Here is a 19,376-nt window from a genome sequence, read left to right as displayed (position 1 = left end):
AGCTGGAGTTGGTTTTCAATTTGTTAGTGTATCTAAATCTGTTAGTACATCGAACACTCCCCTGCTCCCAGACTAACAATCTTGCTGTCCAAAAGTGTCCCGTTTTCTCCTTTGTCCAGAGTGGGAGCACTTTAATACAGGAGGTATGTTACTAGCCAGATCATTAGGTGAAAACAGAGAAAAAGCCTGAAGAAAAAAAAAAGATCTAAAGATTGGTAAGCTGCAATAGATTACAATTTAGGTTTTGGGTTTAATACTGCTTTAAAAATCTGATTGTATTGGAGGAAAAATTGGATTTTTGTAAGAACTTACCGTAAAATCCTTTTCTCTGAGTCCATTGACAGACGCAGCCCTTAATGCTTCCTCACTATTGGGTTATGCGCCATCTACAGCAGTAGACTAGGCAGTGAAAAGTTTTCACTCGACACGCCTATAGGGGCTGTCTCTCACTACATAGCCCCAGACACACTCTGCTCTCAGATCAGTTTCGTAGCAAGCAGTGGAAGAAGACACAACCAAACCTCAAGTAGAGGGGCGGAAGCTGCGTCTGTCAATGGATTCAGAGAAAAGGATTTTACGGTAAGTTCTTACAAAAATCCAGTTCTCTCTATCGTCCATTGACAGACGCAGCTCTTAATGCTTCTTCACTATTGGGACGTCCCAAAGCAGTGTAGGCATGAGGGATGGGAACAACGCAACCAAAACCGTCAACGTATATCCAAGGCTGACCAGCAGCAAACTGGGTAACAAAAAAGCTCAAGACCAACGGGAGCTTTCCCTTAAAACAAGAATTCAACCAAGGAAAGAGAAAAAAAACAAGTCTCTTTCATCTTAAACAGCAGCCTGCAAAACCTTGCGGCCAAAAGGAAGCATCCGAGGATGCCATTAAATCAACTTTGTAGAACTTTGTAAAAGTGTGTACAGATGACCAAATCGCCGCTTTACACATCTGAGCAACAGAAGCCTGATGGCGAAAAGCCCAAGAGGCACTGAGCGCTCTAGTAGAATGCGCCTTCACAGGGAAAGGAGGAACCGGACCCTTTAATGAATGGGCCTGAACAATTGTCTGCCTGATCCATTTGGATATGGTCGCAGCAGACGCAGCCGAACCCTTACGAAATCCCTCAGGAATGACAAACAGAGAATCAGTCCGAAAAACTCTGTTGCCGAAAGGTAAACTCTGATCGCCCGCACCACATCTAGAGAATGCAAGGCAAATTGGGATGCTTAGGTTTAAAAAAAAAGTGAAGGCAAAACAATATCCTCATTGAGATGGAAGGCAGACACCACCTTAGGAAGAAAAGATTGATTAGGTCGCAGAACAACCTTATCCCTATGAATGAACAAATAAGGCGAACGGCAGGACAGAGCCACCACCTCACTCTGCGTGCAGAAGTGATAGTCACCAGGAAGGTGACCTTCTGAGACAACAAGGGCAGAGATATGTCCCTAATATTTTTGAAAGGAGGCCGTTGAACAGACAAAACCAAATTCAGATCCCACGGAGGCAAGGGGGATCTTCTCGGCGGAGCCAGACGAGGCACTCCCTGAATAAAGGTGCGGATAAAGGAATTAGTCACCAACGGGCATTGGAAGTGAATAGCTAAGGCTGGCACTTGACCTTTAATCGTGCCTAAAGCCAAGCGTTACTCAACACCTTTCTGTAAGAAAGCCAAGACCCTCGCCACCGAAAACGAGCGAGGTTGCAATTTTTACAATTCACACCAGGCAATATACATCTTCCAAGTACGATGATAAATCTTCCTGGAAGTCGCCTTCCTAGCCCTCAACAGGGTAGGAATCACAGAGTCAGAGAGACCACGGTCTCTCAACACCTGGCCTTCAACAGCCACGCCGTTAAAGCCAGTGACTGTAAAGCAGGATGGAAGATCGGCCCCTGAGACAGAAGATCCTCTCAAGAGGCAGCCGCCAAGGAGGCTCGACGACCATCTTTACCAGGTCTACGTACCAAGACCGGCGAGGCCAGTCTGGGGCTACCAGAATCACCGGCACCCTTTCCACTGCCAACCTGGGGAGGAACCTGGACAACCGCTGTATCGGAGGAAAGGCATAAATCAGCCAATAATGGCTCCAAGGCACCACCAATGCGTCTGTGGCGTCGGCCAGAGGGTCCCGAGCCCTGGCCACAAACCACTCCACCTTTTTGTTCAGATGAGCCGTGAACAGATCCACCTCCGGAGTCCCCCATCGGGCACACAGGAGGTGAAAAAACTCTGGATGTAGGGATCATTCTCCCTGATCCAGAGCCTGACGACTCCGGTAATCCGCCTGCCAATTCTCCCCACTGGGAATGTGGACTGCAGAGAGAGCCGGAACTTGAGCCTCGGCCCAAGACAGAATCTCGGTCACTAACCTGGCCGCCCGGACACTCTTGGTGCCCCCTTGATGATTGATGTACGCCACAGCCGTGGCATTGTCGAATTGCACCCGAGACGTCCAATGGAGCAGGCAGAGCTTGATCGCCCTCAGCTCCAGGACATTTATCGGTAAAGAGGATTCCTCCGTTGACCATCTACCCTGGGCACAGAGATTTCCAACACTTCACCCCAGCATGACAGGCTGGCATCCGTGGTGACAACCGTCCATAACAGTGGCAGAAAAGACCTGCCCTGGCTCAGCAGGCGACAGAAGCCACCACAAGAGCTCTGAACTCCTGAAACTGCTTCGGCATACCATTCTGTCTATGGACTGTGAATCCTTGTCCCATTTGGTGAGGATCTCCGTTTGAAGAGGCCTTGTGTGAAATTGAGCGAACGGAACCGCCTCGAAGGTCGATACCATCAGCCCCAGGGCCCTCTTACAAGTCCGCAGGGAAAAGAGATCATTGTCCCTCAGCAACCTGACCTCGCTCTGCAAGGTCTGAAGTTTGGCCCCGGGGAGAAAAACCCTTGCCAGAGAGGAGACCAAAATCATGCCCAGGTAATTCAGATGCACTGACGGAGTCAGCGCCGACTTCCGGAAGTTTATGGTCCACCCAAATTCCTGAAGTGTCTGAACCGTGACCGCCAGGCCTCCCTCCAGGGTTGCATGAGAACATGCTCTAAACAGGAGATCGTCCAGACATCTGAGGATCGCAATCCCCTTCTTGCGCAGCAAGGCTAACACAGGGGCCAACATCTTGGTGAAGACTCTGGGAGCAGAGGCTAGACCAAAGGGTAATGCCACAAATTGAAAGTGCTCCACCGCCAACGCGAAACAGAGATACCGCTAATGACCCTCGTAGTTAGGGACGTGCAGATACACATCTTTTAAATCGATGGAGGCCAGAAAGTCCCCTTGATTTAGAAATGCTACCACCGACCGAATGGATTCCATCCGAAACTTCTGCACCCGCACAAAGCGGTTCAGCGATTTCAGGTCCAGAATAGGACGCACCTTGCCTTCCTTTCCAGGCACCGTGAACAGGTTTGAATAAAAACCTCAAAACCGTTCCTGCAGAGGAAACCGGGGCAATCACTTCCTGTGCAAGAAGATCCTGCACTGCCTCCCTGAGATCCTTTAAGCGATCCAGAGACAGACGGAGATTCGATGGAAAGAACCTGTCTGCTGGGCGAGATCTAAATTCAATCTTGTACCATGAACGGATTAGTTCGTGAACCCACTTGTCTTGAAGCAGAAGCGTTCAGGGTTCCCTAAAGTTATGCAGACGTCCCCCCACCCCCGAACCGGGTGAGCGTGTCCCTTCATGCAAAGGAGGATTTTGCCGCCGAACCGGACTGGCTAGCCTTGGGCTTACCCGACCAAGGCTTCTTGTTCCCTCCGGAGGCCCTAAACGGTTCACCTTTTTCCTGCGCCCCTGGGGCACGAAAAAGCCACCTGTGAGCCCTGAAATATTCTAAAAAGAATAAAAAACTGAGACCGAAGTGCCAGTAGGAAACCTACGAGGCGTGTCGAGTGAAAACTTTTCACTGCCTAGTCTACTCCTGTAGATGGCGCATAACCCAATAGTGACGAAGCATTAAGAGCTGCATCTGTCAATGGACGATAGAGAAATCAGCGCCTGGTGTAGGAAGGTCAGCGGTAAAGATAAAAGATATCAAGATAAAGATAAAAGGTATCAAAAGTAAAACGCACTAGCAGCAGAGTCTCCCATCATGTCGGCAAGAGATAACATCACACACACTCCATCCGACGAGTTTCCTAAAACAAAATCCCAGAGGACACCATTTTTGGGGAAACAGGTGGGGTGGAGTGTGATGTCATCGCGTGACGACAAAACGGGAGATGCGGCGGCTAGTGTTTTACTTTTGATGCCTTTTAAGCAGTTTTTTTCCAGAATATCTGTCATATGTGATCCCATGGAGAGTGATCTTATGATGATATATGGGCTGGTTCTCAAATAGTCCATTGCAGTCTACTGAGGATGCATATGGTCACGATTTGGTTTTGTATGGGAGCTTCTCACCCGGAGATGGGTTTCATGCTCTTTTGATCCCTCTAATTTGGGATCAATACTGTATGGTAAGCAGCCATCTTTTTTTGAAGAAGGAGCACCTTTGAGCACTTCAGCACTTTTAAAAGAAACTTTTTTTTTTTTTTTTTTTTTAGCACTGAGAACCTTTATGATCATTACTCATATAGGGACTTTTTACATAGGAGGCTCTTTATGATCTTTTTTGATCATTGATATCAGCAATTCATTTACTGCTTGATTTGCACTATTGCTTTTTTCACTAGGTTTTGCTTCTGTGGTTTACATATTGCTTAATTTGCACTTTTTTGTTGCATTTTTGAGTTGACAGGTAAGGCAGTTTAGGAATAATTTGATCATTATATGATTTAAAGGGACAGAGCACGAATTTCTGTTTTAGATTTGGTATTGGCTCCGTGTCTGGGTTACATAAGTTGCACCAGTCGATCATACATTTATTTTGAGCTAAGTGCAAGAATTTCTCTTAAAGGAGTTGTGAAGGCAGAAGGGTTTTTTTTCCCCGATTTTAATGCATTCCATGCATTAAGATAAAAAGCCTTCTGTGTGCAGCAGCCTCCCCAACACCCCCTAATACTTACCTGAGCCCCATCTTTGTCCACGAGTCCCTCAGCCATCCGGGACAGTCGCTCCTGATTGGCCGAGACACCGCAGCAGAGCTATTGGCTCCCGCAGATGTCAAAGTCAGTTTGCCAATCAGGGGAGAAAGGCAGGTCAGTGTCTGAATAGACACACAGAGCTGCAGCTCGACTCGGGTGCCCCCACAGCACGCTATTTGATGTGGAGGAACTCGATAGGAGGGAGGGGACTAGGAGCAGCTAAGAGGGACCCGAGAAGAAGAGGACCCAGGCTGCCCCGTGCAAAACCACTTCACAGGGCATGTAAGTATAACATGTTTGTTATTTTAGAAAAAAAAAAACAAGACTTTACAATCACTTTAATATCACAACCATTCAGCTCAGAACTGGACCCTGCTGGATTGGAGAGCAGCTAGTCTGTGAAAGAAAGTGCCAGAGACCGGTAAGTAACAATGAGAGCTGCAGTTTTTTCACTAGTGCAATATATTTTTATTTAGGCTGTAGCTGGGCTTAAGTGTGTTGCCAGCTTAATAAAGGTAATAAAAATAGCAAAATGGCCACACCACAGACTATATCACAATTATGTTGTTTTCAGCTTACCAAACGTGAGAAGGAAGCCATACAGCATACCGAGTACCCAGGAATACCATCCCTTGTGCTCTAGGTACAGTAGACTGTATACTGCATAGCATCCCAGCAGTGGGTAGAGAAGCCAGGACAGGTACCGGAATGCCATCTAGACACATAACAAATAACGTGATTACATTTGGGGTAAAAGAAAGTCCATCATGTTCTAAGCTCAGAGATATACTTACTAATTCAGTTTCAGTTATTCACAATACCAGTTTACCTCTGTAGCTAATGAGACAGACAGTCATCCACAGTGCAGCTCACAGCTTTTAATCCTTTCATAGACCACCATGACTCCAAATCAAAGAAAACTCCAGGGGGGCTTAAATAACGTTAAAACAATACATATCTACACATAAAACGTAACAGCAGGGGACATATTTTCTATTTATTGTACGAAATAAAAATGTAGTTAAACGTTATGCAGAAAAAAAGGGAATGCAGATGAAACCATAAAGGATCATAACCTATCATAGGAATAATTCTGTAAGCTGTCAGTATAGGTATTTTGTTCTGGAAAGTGTCAAACATAAGATCTTTCATTATACGAAAAGAAAACTGTCCTCCATGCTCTGTATAAAAAAAAAAAATTAAAATAAAAAAGGAAGCGTGCTTGCTATTGGAGGCCTAGTCAGAGAGGCCTCTTTTAATGCCCAGTCTCAGATAACTCCACTTTGCTATGACGATAATAGTTTGTAGCACAAGCTACACACACACCGGTGCAGTTATAGGCTCAGTCTATGCACTATGTCCTACTGGCCAGCAAGGCATTCTCAACGGACAGGGTACACGCATGTGGGCAGGGCTTATAACCAAATTCAAGAAAGTGAAGCTTACATATAAGAAAGTGTAAGTAATCAAAGATGGCACAGAGGAATATTTGTTGGCTATGAAAGGGAATAACGTGAATGTTATGGAGTCTGCTCTACGGAAACATATTTCGTTTTTTTAGAGGGATGCTCATCCTATCTGTAATTTAATCAAATTCACTGTGAAATGTTTGTTTAACCACTTGCCGACCGCCGCAAGTACATATACTGCGGCGGTCAGCCCCGGCCAGGCAAAGTGACGTGTATATATACGTCACTAGCCTGTCACCGGCTTGTGAGCCAATAGCGGGCGCGCGCCCGCCGCAGCTCGTTCACTAAGGAGTCAGTGCGTGTGACCGGCGGACTCGATGTCCGCTGGTCACCGGCGATCGTCGGTAGAGCGGGAGAAAGGCAGGCGGCTAATGTAAACAAGCCGCCTGTCATTCTCCCCTGTGTAAAAATGGAGATCAGACGGTTATACTATGTAGAACCGTTGATCTGTTTTTACAATAGTAGACATGTCCCATCACAGTTAGAAACACGCCCCTAGGACACACTTAACCCCTCCCTCTCCAATACAGTTAACCCCTTCCCTGCCAGTGTCATTTTTACAGTAACAGTGCATATGTATAGCACTGATTACTGCAGTAATGTCACTGGTAACCCCAAAAGTGTCAAAAATGTCAGTCAAGGGTCCGATCTGTCCGCCGCAATGTCGCAGTCCCGCAAAAAAAAATTAAAAAAAATTGCAGATCACCGCCATTACTCGTTAAAAAAAAAAAAAACACCAAAAATGACAAAAATCTTTCCCTTTGTTAGTAAACGCGATAACTTTTGCGCGAACCGATCAAAATACGCTTTTTGCGATTTTTTTTACCAAACATATGTAGCATAAAACAAATTGGCCGAAAATGTTAAAAAATTTAGATTTTTACATTTTTTTTTTGGAGAATTTGGCTCCTTTCAGACGGCCGCTCCGCTGCTTAAGTCCGCTGCGGGACTTTTTTTTTTTTTTTTTTTCCACGGAGCGGATGACATTTCTGTCATCCGCTCCGTGTGCCCGCATACCATCCCATCCGTTTGCGGATGATATGCGGACATAATGTAAGTATATGGCATTGCGGATGTCAGCGGATGACACCGATGACATCCGATTTTCCTTCCTTTCCGTTTTTTACACGGATGGAAAAATGGGGTTCTGTTCCATTCGTAAAAACGGAACAGAACTGAAAGGAAAATCGGATGTCAGCGGATGGTATTCCGCTGACATCCGCAGTGCCATTCACTTACATTGATGTCCGCAAATCATCCGCAAAAAAAAATAGGATGATTTGCGGACACACAGAGCGGCCGTGTGAAAGGACCCTTTCATAAAAAAAAGGTGAAAAATATTGTTATTTTTGCAAAATTTACGCTCTTCTTTTGTTTCTAGCGCATGATCAAAAAAAAAAAAAATAAAAAAATAAAATAAAATCGCACAGGTGATCAAATACCACCAAAAGAAAGCTCTGTTTGTGGGAAAAAAAAAGGACGTCAAATTTGTTTAGGTACAGCGTCGCACGACCGCGCAATTACCCATTAAAGTCACGCAGTAAAAAAAAAAAAGCAAAAAAACCCCTGGTCAGGAAGGGGGTAAAATCTTCCAGGGCTTAAGTGGTTAAAGTATAAACACTCCACAAACCTAATAACTGGATTTTTGACTTACCGTAAAAACCTTTTCTCTGAAGTTCATTGACAGACGCAGCTCCATACTCTTCTTAACCATTGGGTTATGCTGCCCCCTACAGGAGTAGGACACTAGGCAGGAAAAAACTTTACCAAGCCTATAAGGCAGTCTCTGCAGGCATACACCCACTCACTCTGCTATAGGATTAAGTTTTGTTGCAAGCAGTGTTAGAGAAATAACCCCAACCCACTCAGAAATAGAGGGGCAGGTGCTGCGTCTGTCAATGAACTTCAGAGAAAAGGATTTTACGGTAAGTCAAAAATCCAGTTTTCTCTATTGTTCACCGACAGGCGCAGCTCCATATTCTTCTTAACCACTGGAACATCCCCAAGCAGTATTTGCATGAGGGGTGGGAAAACGCAGAGAAAGAGCGTAATTCCATAACGTTAAACTTAGCCAACCAGTCAACGTGGAGCTCAACCAGGAAAAACTGGAGCTCACCTAGAAACACAAACACCCTTAAAAAGAATATTTTCTCTTTTAAACAGCAACCTGCAAAACCTTGCGGTCAAAAGAAGCATCTGAGGATGCCAACACATCTACTTTGTATAATTTTGTGAACGTGTGCACAGACGACCGACTTGCCACCTTGAAAACTTGCATTACTGACGCCTAATGGCGAAAAGCCCAATAAGCACTCAGCGCCCTAGTAAAATGCGCCTTCACAGGGAAAGGTGGAAACTGACCCTTCAGTGAATAAGCCTGTACCACTGTCTGCCTTATCCATTTGGATATGGTCGCGGGAGACGACCGATGGGATCACCCAGCCTCCTGGATGGGATTGACAGGATGGGGGGCCCTGGTAGTGACAGGTGAGTCCCCCCCCTGCGAGACCGATCTTCCGGTCGCCGGCAGCGCACCCCCCACCATTGGCATGCCGCCCGGCCCCAGCCCCGAGGGTTCGCTGCGAGCACCCCATATCCCCAATAGGTGATGGGAGGAGGGGGGGTGCGTGACAGGACAGAGGGGAATCCTGGTGGTCTGACCGTCCTAGGGGGAGGCCCGGGTCCACCCCAAAACACACCAGGGGGAGAAGAGGGTTCAATTACTCACCATACCTGGAACAGGTAGGCGCCATCTCCTGACAGAACCCCTCTCCACCGAAGTGGGGGGCTGTCGGCCAATAGGAACGCTGCAACTCGGGCCTAGACCAGGTTGTGTGTGACCTGGAGAGACAAATTAAACTCGCAGGGAGAGTCCCGTCCGGTGGGACCATGTCACGGCCTACCTAGCACGGAGCTGGGGCCTGTGCATGCTCGCTGGCCAGCTGGGTTGACCACTGGATCTATATATCCAGCCCGTCGCCCAGATGCGGCTTAGTTGCTTGTAGATCTCACGGGAAAAAAATCCAGAAAAAAACAAAAAAAATAAAACTAGAGAAAAACCTTTTTGCCAGGACCACAGATCCCAGCAAGGAACTAGGTGCTTACTCCTAGGCAGATTAAAACTGACATCCTACAGCAGAGAGGGGGGGGGGGGGGGGGGGGGGGGAGTATACCTCCTGGGACTTCCCGTAGCCAGAACTTTTTTCTGCCTAGTGTCCTACGCCTGTAGGGGGCAGTATAACCCTACTGTTATGAAGAACAGAGACTGTGTCAGTCAATGAACGATAGAGAAATATAGTTTTTTAGATTTGCTTCTCTGTAACCAAGCCTCTATCTAAAATGTACATTTTCCTGCATGTTGGGGGGTAGCTCAAGCCGAGCAGTGAAGCTTCATCCTTTAAGCTTGATTATCAGTTGTTATACCTCACTAATGGTGATATCTCACACACCAGCAATATATTTTACAAATGGTTCATGTCATGACTTTAAAAGGTAAATCACACTTACGTCGTCATATATTTTTGTAGAGGATTCTATATATGTGGACTTGTCCTTTATTGTCAACCTGGGGAAAATTCCAGCCACCTTATTTTCTCTGTCCAGCTGTGAGAAACAAAGTGGGGTACGTGTTCAAACTAAAGAATAAAATCACATTTATTTCAATATTTCATTATTAAAGCTTGAATTTGTAACAAAGTTCCTCTAGGCTTCATTTCATTTTACACAAGTCAGATGTACACGACCAGCAGTTTGCGTGTTTAAGTTAAATACAATAATATAGGTCAAGGCCACCTCAGTATCATTATACAGGACTTATATAGTGTTAACAGTTTCTGCAGAGCTTTGCAACATGCCTAATACAGAATTCAGGCTGTTTAGATCAAGTGCTTATTTTCAGCAGTCATTATCATTGTTTCCCATGATTGATCTCCAAGGGGAGGAGCGAAACGTGTTGAGGTCATGGCCTGGCTGCAGTCCGGGCCATTCATCTGACCTCATGCACATGGGTCTGCTTCATGATATGCGGCTTATGGATGTTTTCCTTTAACATTGCTGCAGCTTGGAGCTAGGATGAGCTCCCTGTCACTGCCTTGCACTCACAGCAGTCTAGTTGGACTTTATCTCTCTACCTGAGCGGCACCTACATTTTGTTTGGGTCACAGTCAATATTGGAGCTATACACAGGCTTTGTCCTGCAAAGTGTTGTAGCCAAACCCTCAGAAATGTTAAAGCAAAACTTCACTCTCTCAATCAACACTTTTTTTAAATCATTATGCTGCTAGCATTAGTAAATAGATAGGAAGGTATATTTACTTGTTCTAAACCCTTTTTTTACATTTCTTTAGTTACTTTCTTGTTTCCAGGCCTAGGCAAACAAAGTCATACATCCCAGGAGTCTTCAGGAGGGGAGGAGGGGTTTCCTCAGCTAAACACCCCCCCCCCCCTGCCTTGGCTAAGGACAGATGGATTGTAGGAAGTAAATCACTACATGAATCATCCGCCCTCACTCAAGATGGCCACGGACAGAAATGCTAGGGGGTGTTTTTCAAACTGATTTCAAAGCAAAATAAAGCATGTAGACATGGCTGATGGGTGAGTTTGCTTTGAATATTAAAAATGAATTAAATAGTGTTTTTGGTGCTCAGATACAGTGTAGTTCTACTTTAAGGTTGATAGTTACCATACTCCTCTCCCTACTTCCTGCACTATGATATTTCAACACCCATAGACATTGGATAAATCAGGCAAATCTTTCATTACTAAAGCCTAGAACACAGGCTGAATGTCAGGCGACATTGACCGATTCAATAAAAACCAGCTGACCATCGGTCCACGTGCATCAGTCCAGATCGCTGCTGTGTAAAGGTGGGTACACACAATAAGAAAAAAATCGGGCAAACGATCGCCCGGTATTCCTCGATGTTTCACAGCAGTTGGGACAAGCTCAATACTGGTTGAAAAAAATGAGAATGAAGCAAGCACAACTAAGAAACAAGGATGTCATCTTTTACTGAAAAGCAGTTCCTGTCTGTTTTTCCACCGCTACATTACTTCATGCTTTTAGACACTTTACAGAAAGCATGTGCTATAAAAAAGAAGATTGCTTTAGCTGCTGCCAGTATTGAATGAACCAGAAGGAGCAATAGCGGATTTTTAATACAAAGTTACATTTAGGGGCAAAGTTCATTCAAACTGCTACTTTTAAAAAAATTATCTGCTCACTGGCAGTGGCGTGACTTGGGTTGGTGTCACCTGGTGCGGTAAAACATGGTGTCATATTAGGGGGGTGAAACCATGTTGTCCTGCTGCTGCTCCTAGCACAAATTCCCCCCCAAATCCCCCTCCTCACACACATCCCAGCAATCCCCTCTCCAATACAACCCCCCCCCCCCCATACCCTCTCCTAGCACAAATCCCACAATCCCATCTCATAGCACAATACCCCCCCCCCCCCCCTTAGCACAAATACACCCAACCCCCCCGCATTACTTCTTCAAGCACAAATCCCCCCCCCCCCCCCCCACACATATCCCCATTACAGTTTACAGCACAAATAGCCCCCAATTCTGCACAAACCTCTCATCTCAGGAAAAATTATTGTTACACCCCCCCTCCTTTTCATTGTGTACAGTCCCCCCGGCCTGTAAGCCCCCCCCCCCCAACTTATAGGTGGGAAACCAGGTAGAGGTGCAGGTTGTGCTGTGCTCTCTGCTGTTAGCGGAGAGCTCTTCCATACAGCAGGTTACAAAGGATCAGGCTGTACACAGTTTGATTACTCCGCCCCCTATCTCCTCTAATGCCCGCTCATCTCCCGGCAGCAGGGAATTAAACAAACATTGAACATTGCAAAGAACGATCCTGTATCATATGCTTTATGGAGAATGGCTCTGCTGACAGGAGGGGGGAGAGCACAGCCCACACCTCCTGCTCTCTCCTTCAGGGCTCCAGGCTTCTCTCCCCTTGTCCCAACAGTGAGCGCGGAGACAGCAGGGGAAAGGCACCCAGCAGCTGAGTGCAACATCCATGAACACACCTGCCAGGGGGCACAACTAAAATCAGCACCCCCTCTAGATCCAGCCATGGTGTCAGTGAGTTTTTGTAGCTGCTGTCTTTTAATAAACCCAAAAATGGCTAGAGCACCTCTTTAAGTTGATGAAGAATGCAGAAACTCATAAAAAAGATCATCATTTCATGGACATTTACTTTAGCTAAGATCAGCCCTTACCTTGACATCCATGACTTTGGTGATCTTCCAAAAATCAATAAGCAGACCAATGCCAACGCTAACCTGCACCACAAAGTTGGTTTCATTGTCCAAGATATAAAGCAGAACAACTAGAGACTGAAAGACCCCAAAGATGACAGATCGAACAGACAGACCCTCCAAAGACTGCCGACTGTTCCAAAACTGGATATCTATAAAGATGATAAACAAGATGTGATGACTTAATATGTAAATAGGTGACCTGCATTACATTACACTTCAAAAAAATTAAAAAAATTCTTACCATTCTTAAAAGCCAAAAACTCAAAGATGCTGTGTACAATGGACACTGTTATGGTGAGAGCGAGGAGGTAAGGGTTTGTCTCTAGAAGAGCCACCTTGAAAGATAAGCAAAAGCAATATGTAAAACATGAAAAATAAGTGCCTATACGGTTTAAAATCTAGTAATGCGTTATCTTACCCTGCTCTGCACATACTCAGTTGCTCTCTATTCTCCACTCTGTGCAGAGAAAAATCATTGAGTCGCTAGAGGCCAATCGGCAGACAGCTTTAACCATTTCCCACCAGTAGGACGTCCCGAATTTTCAGTGGTTGTACCGGGAGGATGCCTGCAAGTTCAGGCATCAACCCTGTATCTTTTTTTGTTTTTCAGCCATTCAATGGGATGTGTCCCCCCCCCCTGCCACCCCTTTGGGCTCTCCCGTGCGTTTGAGGAGCCTTGTGTCCGATATGGGGGTGCTACCATAGAGTCTATGGTCCTGGAAGACCGGAAATGATGTTATGACAGCACTTCTGGTCCTGGCAGCTTTAAAAACACAGCCATTTTTTTTTTTTTTTTTTTTTTTATGCTGGAAAGCAGAGATCAATTTTTTTTTTTTTTTTCTTAAATCTCATGCTTTCCAGGGTAGCAGAGAGCTCTGGGGTTTTATATAGCCCTGATGTCTCTATAAGGAGGACCTGTCATGCCTTATTTTTAATCAAACGGGATGTTTACATTTCTTGTGATCGGAATAAAATTGATCTAATAAAATAGAGGGACAATGTAAAAATAAAAAAGCGCCCCTAGCCATACGCGCAGAAGCGACTGCATACGTAGGTCGTGCCCGCCTATGTACGCAGTGTTTGCACCACACGTGAGGTTTTATCATGAACTTTCTAGCAAGAGCAATAATTCTAGTGCTAGTCCTCCTCGAACTCCAAACCGGTAACCTGTAAAACATTTAGAGCATCACCCATGGAGATTTTTAAGTTCCGTAGCAGTTTGGCGCCATTCCACGAGTGCACGCAATTTTCAAGTGTTACATGTTAGGTACCCATGTACCCAGCGTAACATCGTTTGAATTTTACCAACAGTTATAATAGGATTTTTGACTTACCGAAAATCCATTTCTCTGATGTTCATGGGCATGGCTTTTGATTCTTAACCATTGGGTTATACTGCCCTCTACAGGAGTAGGAAACTAGGTAGGAAAAGGTGGGCTACGCCTATGGGCAGTCCCAGGGGGTATATACCCACTCTCAGCTATAGGCACTCAGTTTTGTTACAAGCAGTGTCAGAAGAAAGCCAACTCCACAGAGGGGTGGGTGCTGTGTCTGTCACTAAACATCAGAGAAATGGATTTCATGGTAAGTCAAAAATCCCATTTTCTCTTTCGTTCATTGACGGACACAGCTCCTGATTCTTGTTAACCATTGGGATGTCCCAAAGCAGTGTTAAACATGAGGGATGGGAAAAAAGCAGAAAAAAAAATCCCAAGGCTAACCATAGCCAACCAGGTAACATGGAGCTCAACCATAAACAACTGAAGCTCACCTTTAAAAAAAAAAAAAAAAAAAAAAAAAAAAACCCCACAATACACCCTCAAAGAGGACCAGGTCCTCTAAGCAGCAGCCAGCAAAACCTTGCAGCCAAAAGAAGCATCTGCAAATGCCAATACATCCACTTTATAAATCTTTTGTAAAAGTGTGCACAGACAATCAGGTGGCCGCCTTGGAAACCTGCGTCGCTGATGCTTGATGACGGAAGCACAGGAAACACTAAGCGTCCTAGTAGAGTGCTCCTTGACAGAGAAAAGAGGAACCTGACACCTGATGCAATAGGCCTGAACCACCGTCTGATCCCTCTGGAGATGGTCGCAGAAGAAGCAGACAATCCTTTGTGAGGTCCATCCGTGAGCACAAATAGAGAGTGTCTTACTTCTTAAGACTCCGTAGCTGCCAGATATACCGTAATTGTGCGGACCACATCCAAGGCATGCAAGGCAATTTCCTTCGGATATTTTGCCTGGGACACAGGGAAGGCAACACAATATCTTTATTCAAATGACAGTCAGAGACCACCTTAGGAAGGAATGACGGCCAGTTCCAACACCCTGCGCGCAGAGGTGATAGCCACCAAAAAAGGCTATTTTGTGGGCCAGCGCAAGCAGGAAAACCTCCCAAATATTTTCAAAGGGAGGCTGCCTTAGAACTGAAAGCACCACATTAAGATCCCAGAGCGGCAACAGGGCCCGCACTGAAGGAACCAAAATGTCGTTCACCCTTAAGAATGGCTACGCACCAGGGTGTGTGAGGCCAAAGATTGTTGGAAAAAAGAACGCCAAAGCCGATACCTGGCCCTTGATGGTACTCGAGACCAATTTCTGTTCAACCCCCAGCTTAAGGAAGGTAAAGATCCGATCCGAGAAAGAGTGAGGATAAACCCCAAGAGACTCACACCACACAATGTATGTCTTCCACGTACGATGGTAGATGTTCCTAGAAGTAGATTTCCTAGCTTTCAACAGTGTTGGAATCACCGACTCAGACAAACCTCCATTCATCAGCACCTGGTGTTAAAACAGCCAAGCTGTCAAAGCAGGATGGAAGATCGGTCCTTGGGACAGCAAATCCTCCCTGAGAGGAAGTCCCCCAGGAGCATCGGCAACCAGCCGCACCCGATTGGCGTACCAAGACTGGCGAGGTCAGTCGAGACGGAATCCCTTCTCTGCTTTAATCCTGCACAGGAGTCATGACAGAAAATGTGAGAGGGCTTGAAGGAATTGGTCAGACCACCTTAGAATGCTGGCTACTTACCAAGACACCAGGACACTACTTGTGTACCCTTGGTGATTGACATAGACCATGGCTGTGGCATTGTCCAAATTAATTTGTACCAGACACCCCTGAAGACGAATTGTCCAATAAGCCAGACAAAGGCTGATGGCTCCGATTTCTAGAACATTAAGCGGCAGTCTGGACTCTGCCAGAGTCCTGACCCAATGAGCAAATTTGTGCTGAGGACGCCTCCCCACCTGGACAGGCTGGCATCCTTGGTGACAACAGTCCAGTACAGGGGGAGAAAGGATTTTCCCTGTCGAAGTGCCAGAGAACGAAGCCACCTCTAGAGACAGTGGATCCTTGTCCCATTTCACCAGAATCACTTTAGCAGAGACCTTATGTGGAACTGTGCAAACAGACTTGCCTCGAGGGTGGACACCACCAGGCCCAGCACCCGCATGCAAGCCCAGCGGGATGACCGTCTGCTGAACAACAGAAGCTAAATTGCCTCCTGCAAAATCTGGAGTTTTTCCAGAGGGAGAAACACGCTGGCTGAGGCAGAGTCCAGTGTCAGACCCAGAAAAATGGATTTTTGTAAAATCTTACCGTAAAATCCTTTTCTCTTAGCTCATTGACAGACGTAGTCCTCGGTGATACAGCACCTTCGGGTTATGTTGCCTCCACAGGAGCAGGACTAGACAGGAAATTAAAATGCTCTGGCCACACCCTAGGGGCAGTCCCAGAGGGTATATCCTCTCTCTCTGCCTCAGCAAATCAGTTATGTCAAAAAGCAGTCTTTAGAGATTTTAACCCAACCCAACTCCAAAACAGAGGGGCGGGGACTACGTCTGTCAATGAGCTAAGAGAAAAGGATTTTACGGTAAGATTTTACAAAAATCCATTTTTCTCTATCGCTCATTGACAGACGTAGTCCTCGGTGATACAGCACCTTCGGGACGTCCCAGAGCAGTATCACAAATGATGGGTGGGAAAATGGAAATCAAATCCCAATCTAGAAGGCCCAACCGGTGCCAACTAGAAGTTTACAATGCTCATCCTTAATGATGAGACTCCACAAAAAAGAAATTTTTCAAACAGAAAAAAACTCTCGAGGTAGACCACCGGTCTCCTCAAATTGCGGCCTGCAAAACCTTGCGGCCAAATGAGGCATCCGCCGATGCCGTCACATCAATTTTATAGAATTTTGTAAAGGTATGTACCGACGACCAGGTGGCCGCCTTACATACCTGGACCACTGACGCCTGATGGCGAAAGGCCCAGGAAGTACTGAGCGCTCGAGTGGAGTGCGCCCTAACAGGGAACGGAGAACTCTGACCCTTAATAGAATAAGCCTGTACCACCGTCTGTCTAATCCATTTGGCAATGGTCGCGGCAGATGCAGGCAAACCCTTTCTGGGGCCATCCGTGATCACAAAAGGTGAATCCGTCTTACGGAATGATTCCGTAGCTTTCAGGTATACTCTGATTGCCCGAACCACATCCAAGGAATGCAACGCATGTTCCCGATGATGCTTGGGCTGAGGACACAAGGAAGGTAGTACAATATCTTCATTCAGATGAAAATCTGAAACCACCCTAGGAAGAAAGGATGGCTTAGGATGAAGTACTACCTTATCCCTATGAATCACTAGGTATGGGGACTGGCATGATAATGCAGCCAGTTCTGACACCCTGTGAGCAGAAGTGATAGCCACCAAGAAGGCCACCTTCTGGGATAAAGTGAACAAGGGAATCTCCCTGATGTTTTCAAAGGGAGGTTTCTGTAGAACCGACAAAACTAAATTAAGATCCCAGGGCGGTAAGGGCGCGCGGACTGGTGGAGCCAGGTGCCGCACCCCCTGGATGAAATTCCGCACCAAGGACTTGGTAGCTAAAGGTTTCTGAAAGAAGATTGCTAATGCTGAAACTTGACCCTTGATGGTGCTCAAGGCTAGCTTCTGCTCAACCCCTTGTTGCAAAAAAGCCAATATTCGAGTCACCGAATAGGTACGTGGAGGAAATCCTAAAGATTCGCACCACGCAATATAAGTCTTCCATGTGTGATAATAGACCTTGCTGGAAGTCGCTTTCCTTGCTTTAATAAGGGTAGGAATGACTGAAGCTGACAAACCTCTGTCCTTCAGTACTTGGGTCTCAATGGCCAGGCCATTAAAACCAGCGACTGTAAAGCACGATGGTAAATTGGTCCTTGAGACCACAGACACTCCCTGAGACGAAGTTCCCACGGAACGTCTGCGACTAGCCTGTCCAAGTCGGCCAGGCCGGCTTGACGAGGCCAGCCTAGAATTTCTAGGACCACTGGTGCTGACTAGATCTGAACCAGGCGTCCCTAGAGCTATCTGGCCCCGACCATCCGAGAAAGTCTGGTCGTTTTCTGTTCCCACACATTTATCAGATACCTGATTGCTATCAGGAAGGGTGATCTTTTCTGGTTGAACCTCAGGGACCGAAGTCACCCGGCTAGAGGCTTCTTGGCCTGTCTGGTCAACCAGATCCGATTCCTGTGGGGAATTGAGACTAATCTTAGGAAAAAGTAAAGGAAAAGATCTATTCAGGGAACGGTGACTACCGCTCCCTGTAGTACTTAAATGTTGGAAGGGAAGAATCGCACCGGTAGTAGTAGTTGATGCTCGATCTAATGTCCTGAATACCGGTGAAAACGTCCCCCCACCCTCAAACCGGGTGGGGGCGCACCTTCAGGCTGTGTACTCCTTTGCTTCGGGTTTGGCTGAGTTGGTCCTCTGTTTGTCCGACCAGCCTTTCTTGAACCCTCCTGGAGGAGTCTTGCCTTTCCCGCTTGTTCCAGCCGGGCGTGCGAACCCTTTATGGGCGGTAAAGAAAGGTCCTCGCTTGTGGCGAGGTCCCTTAGCTTTAGCAGCCTGTGGCAAAAAAGTGCTCTTGCCCCCAGTGGCATCCTTAATGATTTCATCTAGGGTGGCCCCAAATAGACGATTCCCCTGAAAGGGGAGATTCGTCAAGGTCTTTTTGGAACCTAGGTCAGCTGACCAGCATTTTAACCACAGCACACGTCTGAGGATTACCGCTGACATAGATGCATGCCCTAATAGGGGAGTAGTGTCCAAGGCTGCGTCACAGATAAACTGTAGCCCTTGTATAATCTGTTCCATCAAATCAGATGTTTCCTGGGGAATATCTTTTCCCCTAAGGTCTTGGCGTACCAATCTCGCCCATTCCGTAAGTGTCTGGGAAACTAGACCAATAACAATTACTGGTCTAAATGCTGACCCTATCAGAGAGAAGATGGTGCGGGACTCTGCTTCCATCTTTCGATCCACCGGATCCTTAAAGGACGAAGTGTCCTCCACTGGGATAACCGTGGCTTTATTCAGCCTGGAAATAGGTGGATCCACCACTGGTGGTACCGTCCATTTCTTAATGATGGATTCCTCAAACGGATAGAGTCTAGCAATACGCTTGGAAATAGTAAAGGTACGTTTAGAATGCTCCCATTCTCCTTTAATCTTATTACCAAAACACTTGGGTACAGGAAAAACCTTCACCGTTTTGATGGGCTTGTTAGTGCCAAAAGGAATCTCTGTATCAGTTGCTTC

The 19,376-nt window shown here is 46.3% G+C and overlaps 1 protein-coding gene across 1 annotated transcript in view; it reads right to left on the bottom strand.

Annotated features, from left to right (window-relative positions):
- Positions 1-19,376, bottom strand: part of CLPTM1 (CLPTM1 regulator of GABA type A receptor forward trafficking) — a 91,465-nt gene that overhangs the window by 5,012 nt on the left and 67,077 nt on the right. The window contains exons 9-12 of the mRNA XM_082264482.1: positions 13,028-13,121; positions 12,745-12,935; positions 10,026-10,121; positions 5,629-5,764 (exon numbers count right to left, since the gene is read on the bottom strand). Coding sequence (XP_082120608.1) covers positions 5,629-5,764; positions 10,026-10,121; positions 12,745-12,935; positions 13,028-13,121 — 517 coding nt within the window. The remainder of the gene's footprint in view (positions 1-5,628; positions 5,765-10,025; positions 10,122-12,744; positions 12,936-13,027; positions 13,122-19,376) is intronic.

This window comes from Pelophylax lessonae, assembly GCF_965119305.1.
Source record: "Pelophylax lessonae genome assembly, chromosome: 7".
Taxonomy (NCBI): Eukaryota; Metazoa; Chordata; class Amphibia; order Anura; family Ranidae; genus Pelophylax; species Pelophylax lessonae.
The sequence above is the reverse complement of the archived record's forward strand: the minus strand, read 5'-3'. Positions and strand labels throughout refer to the sequence as shown.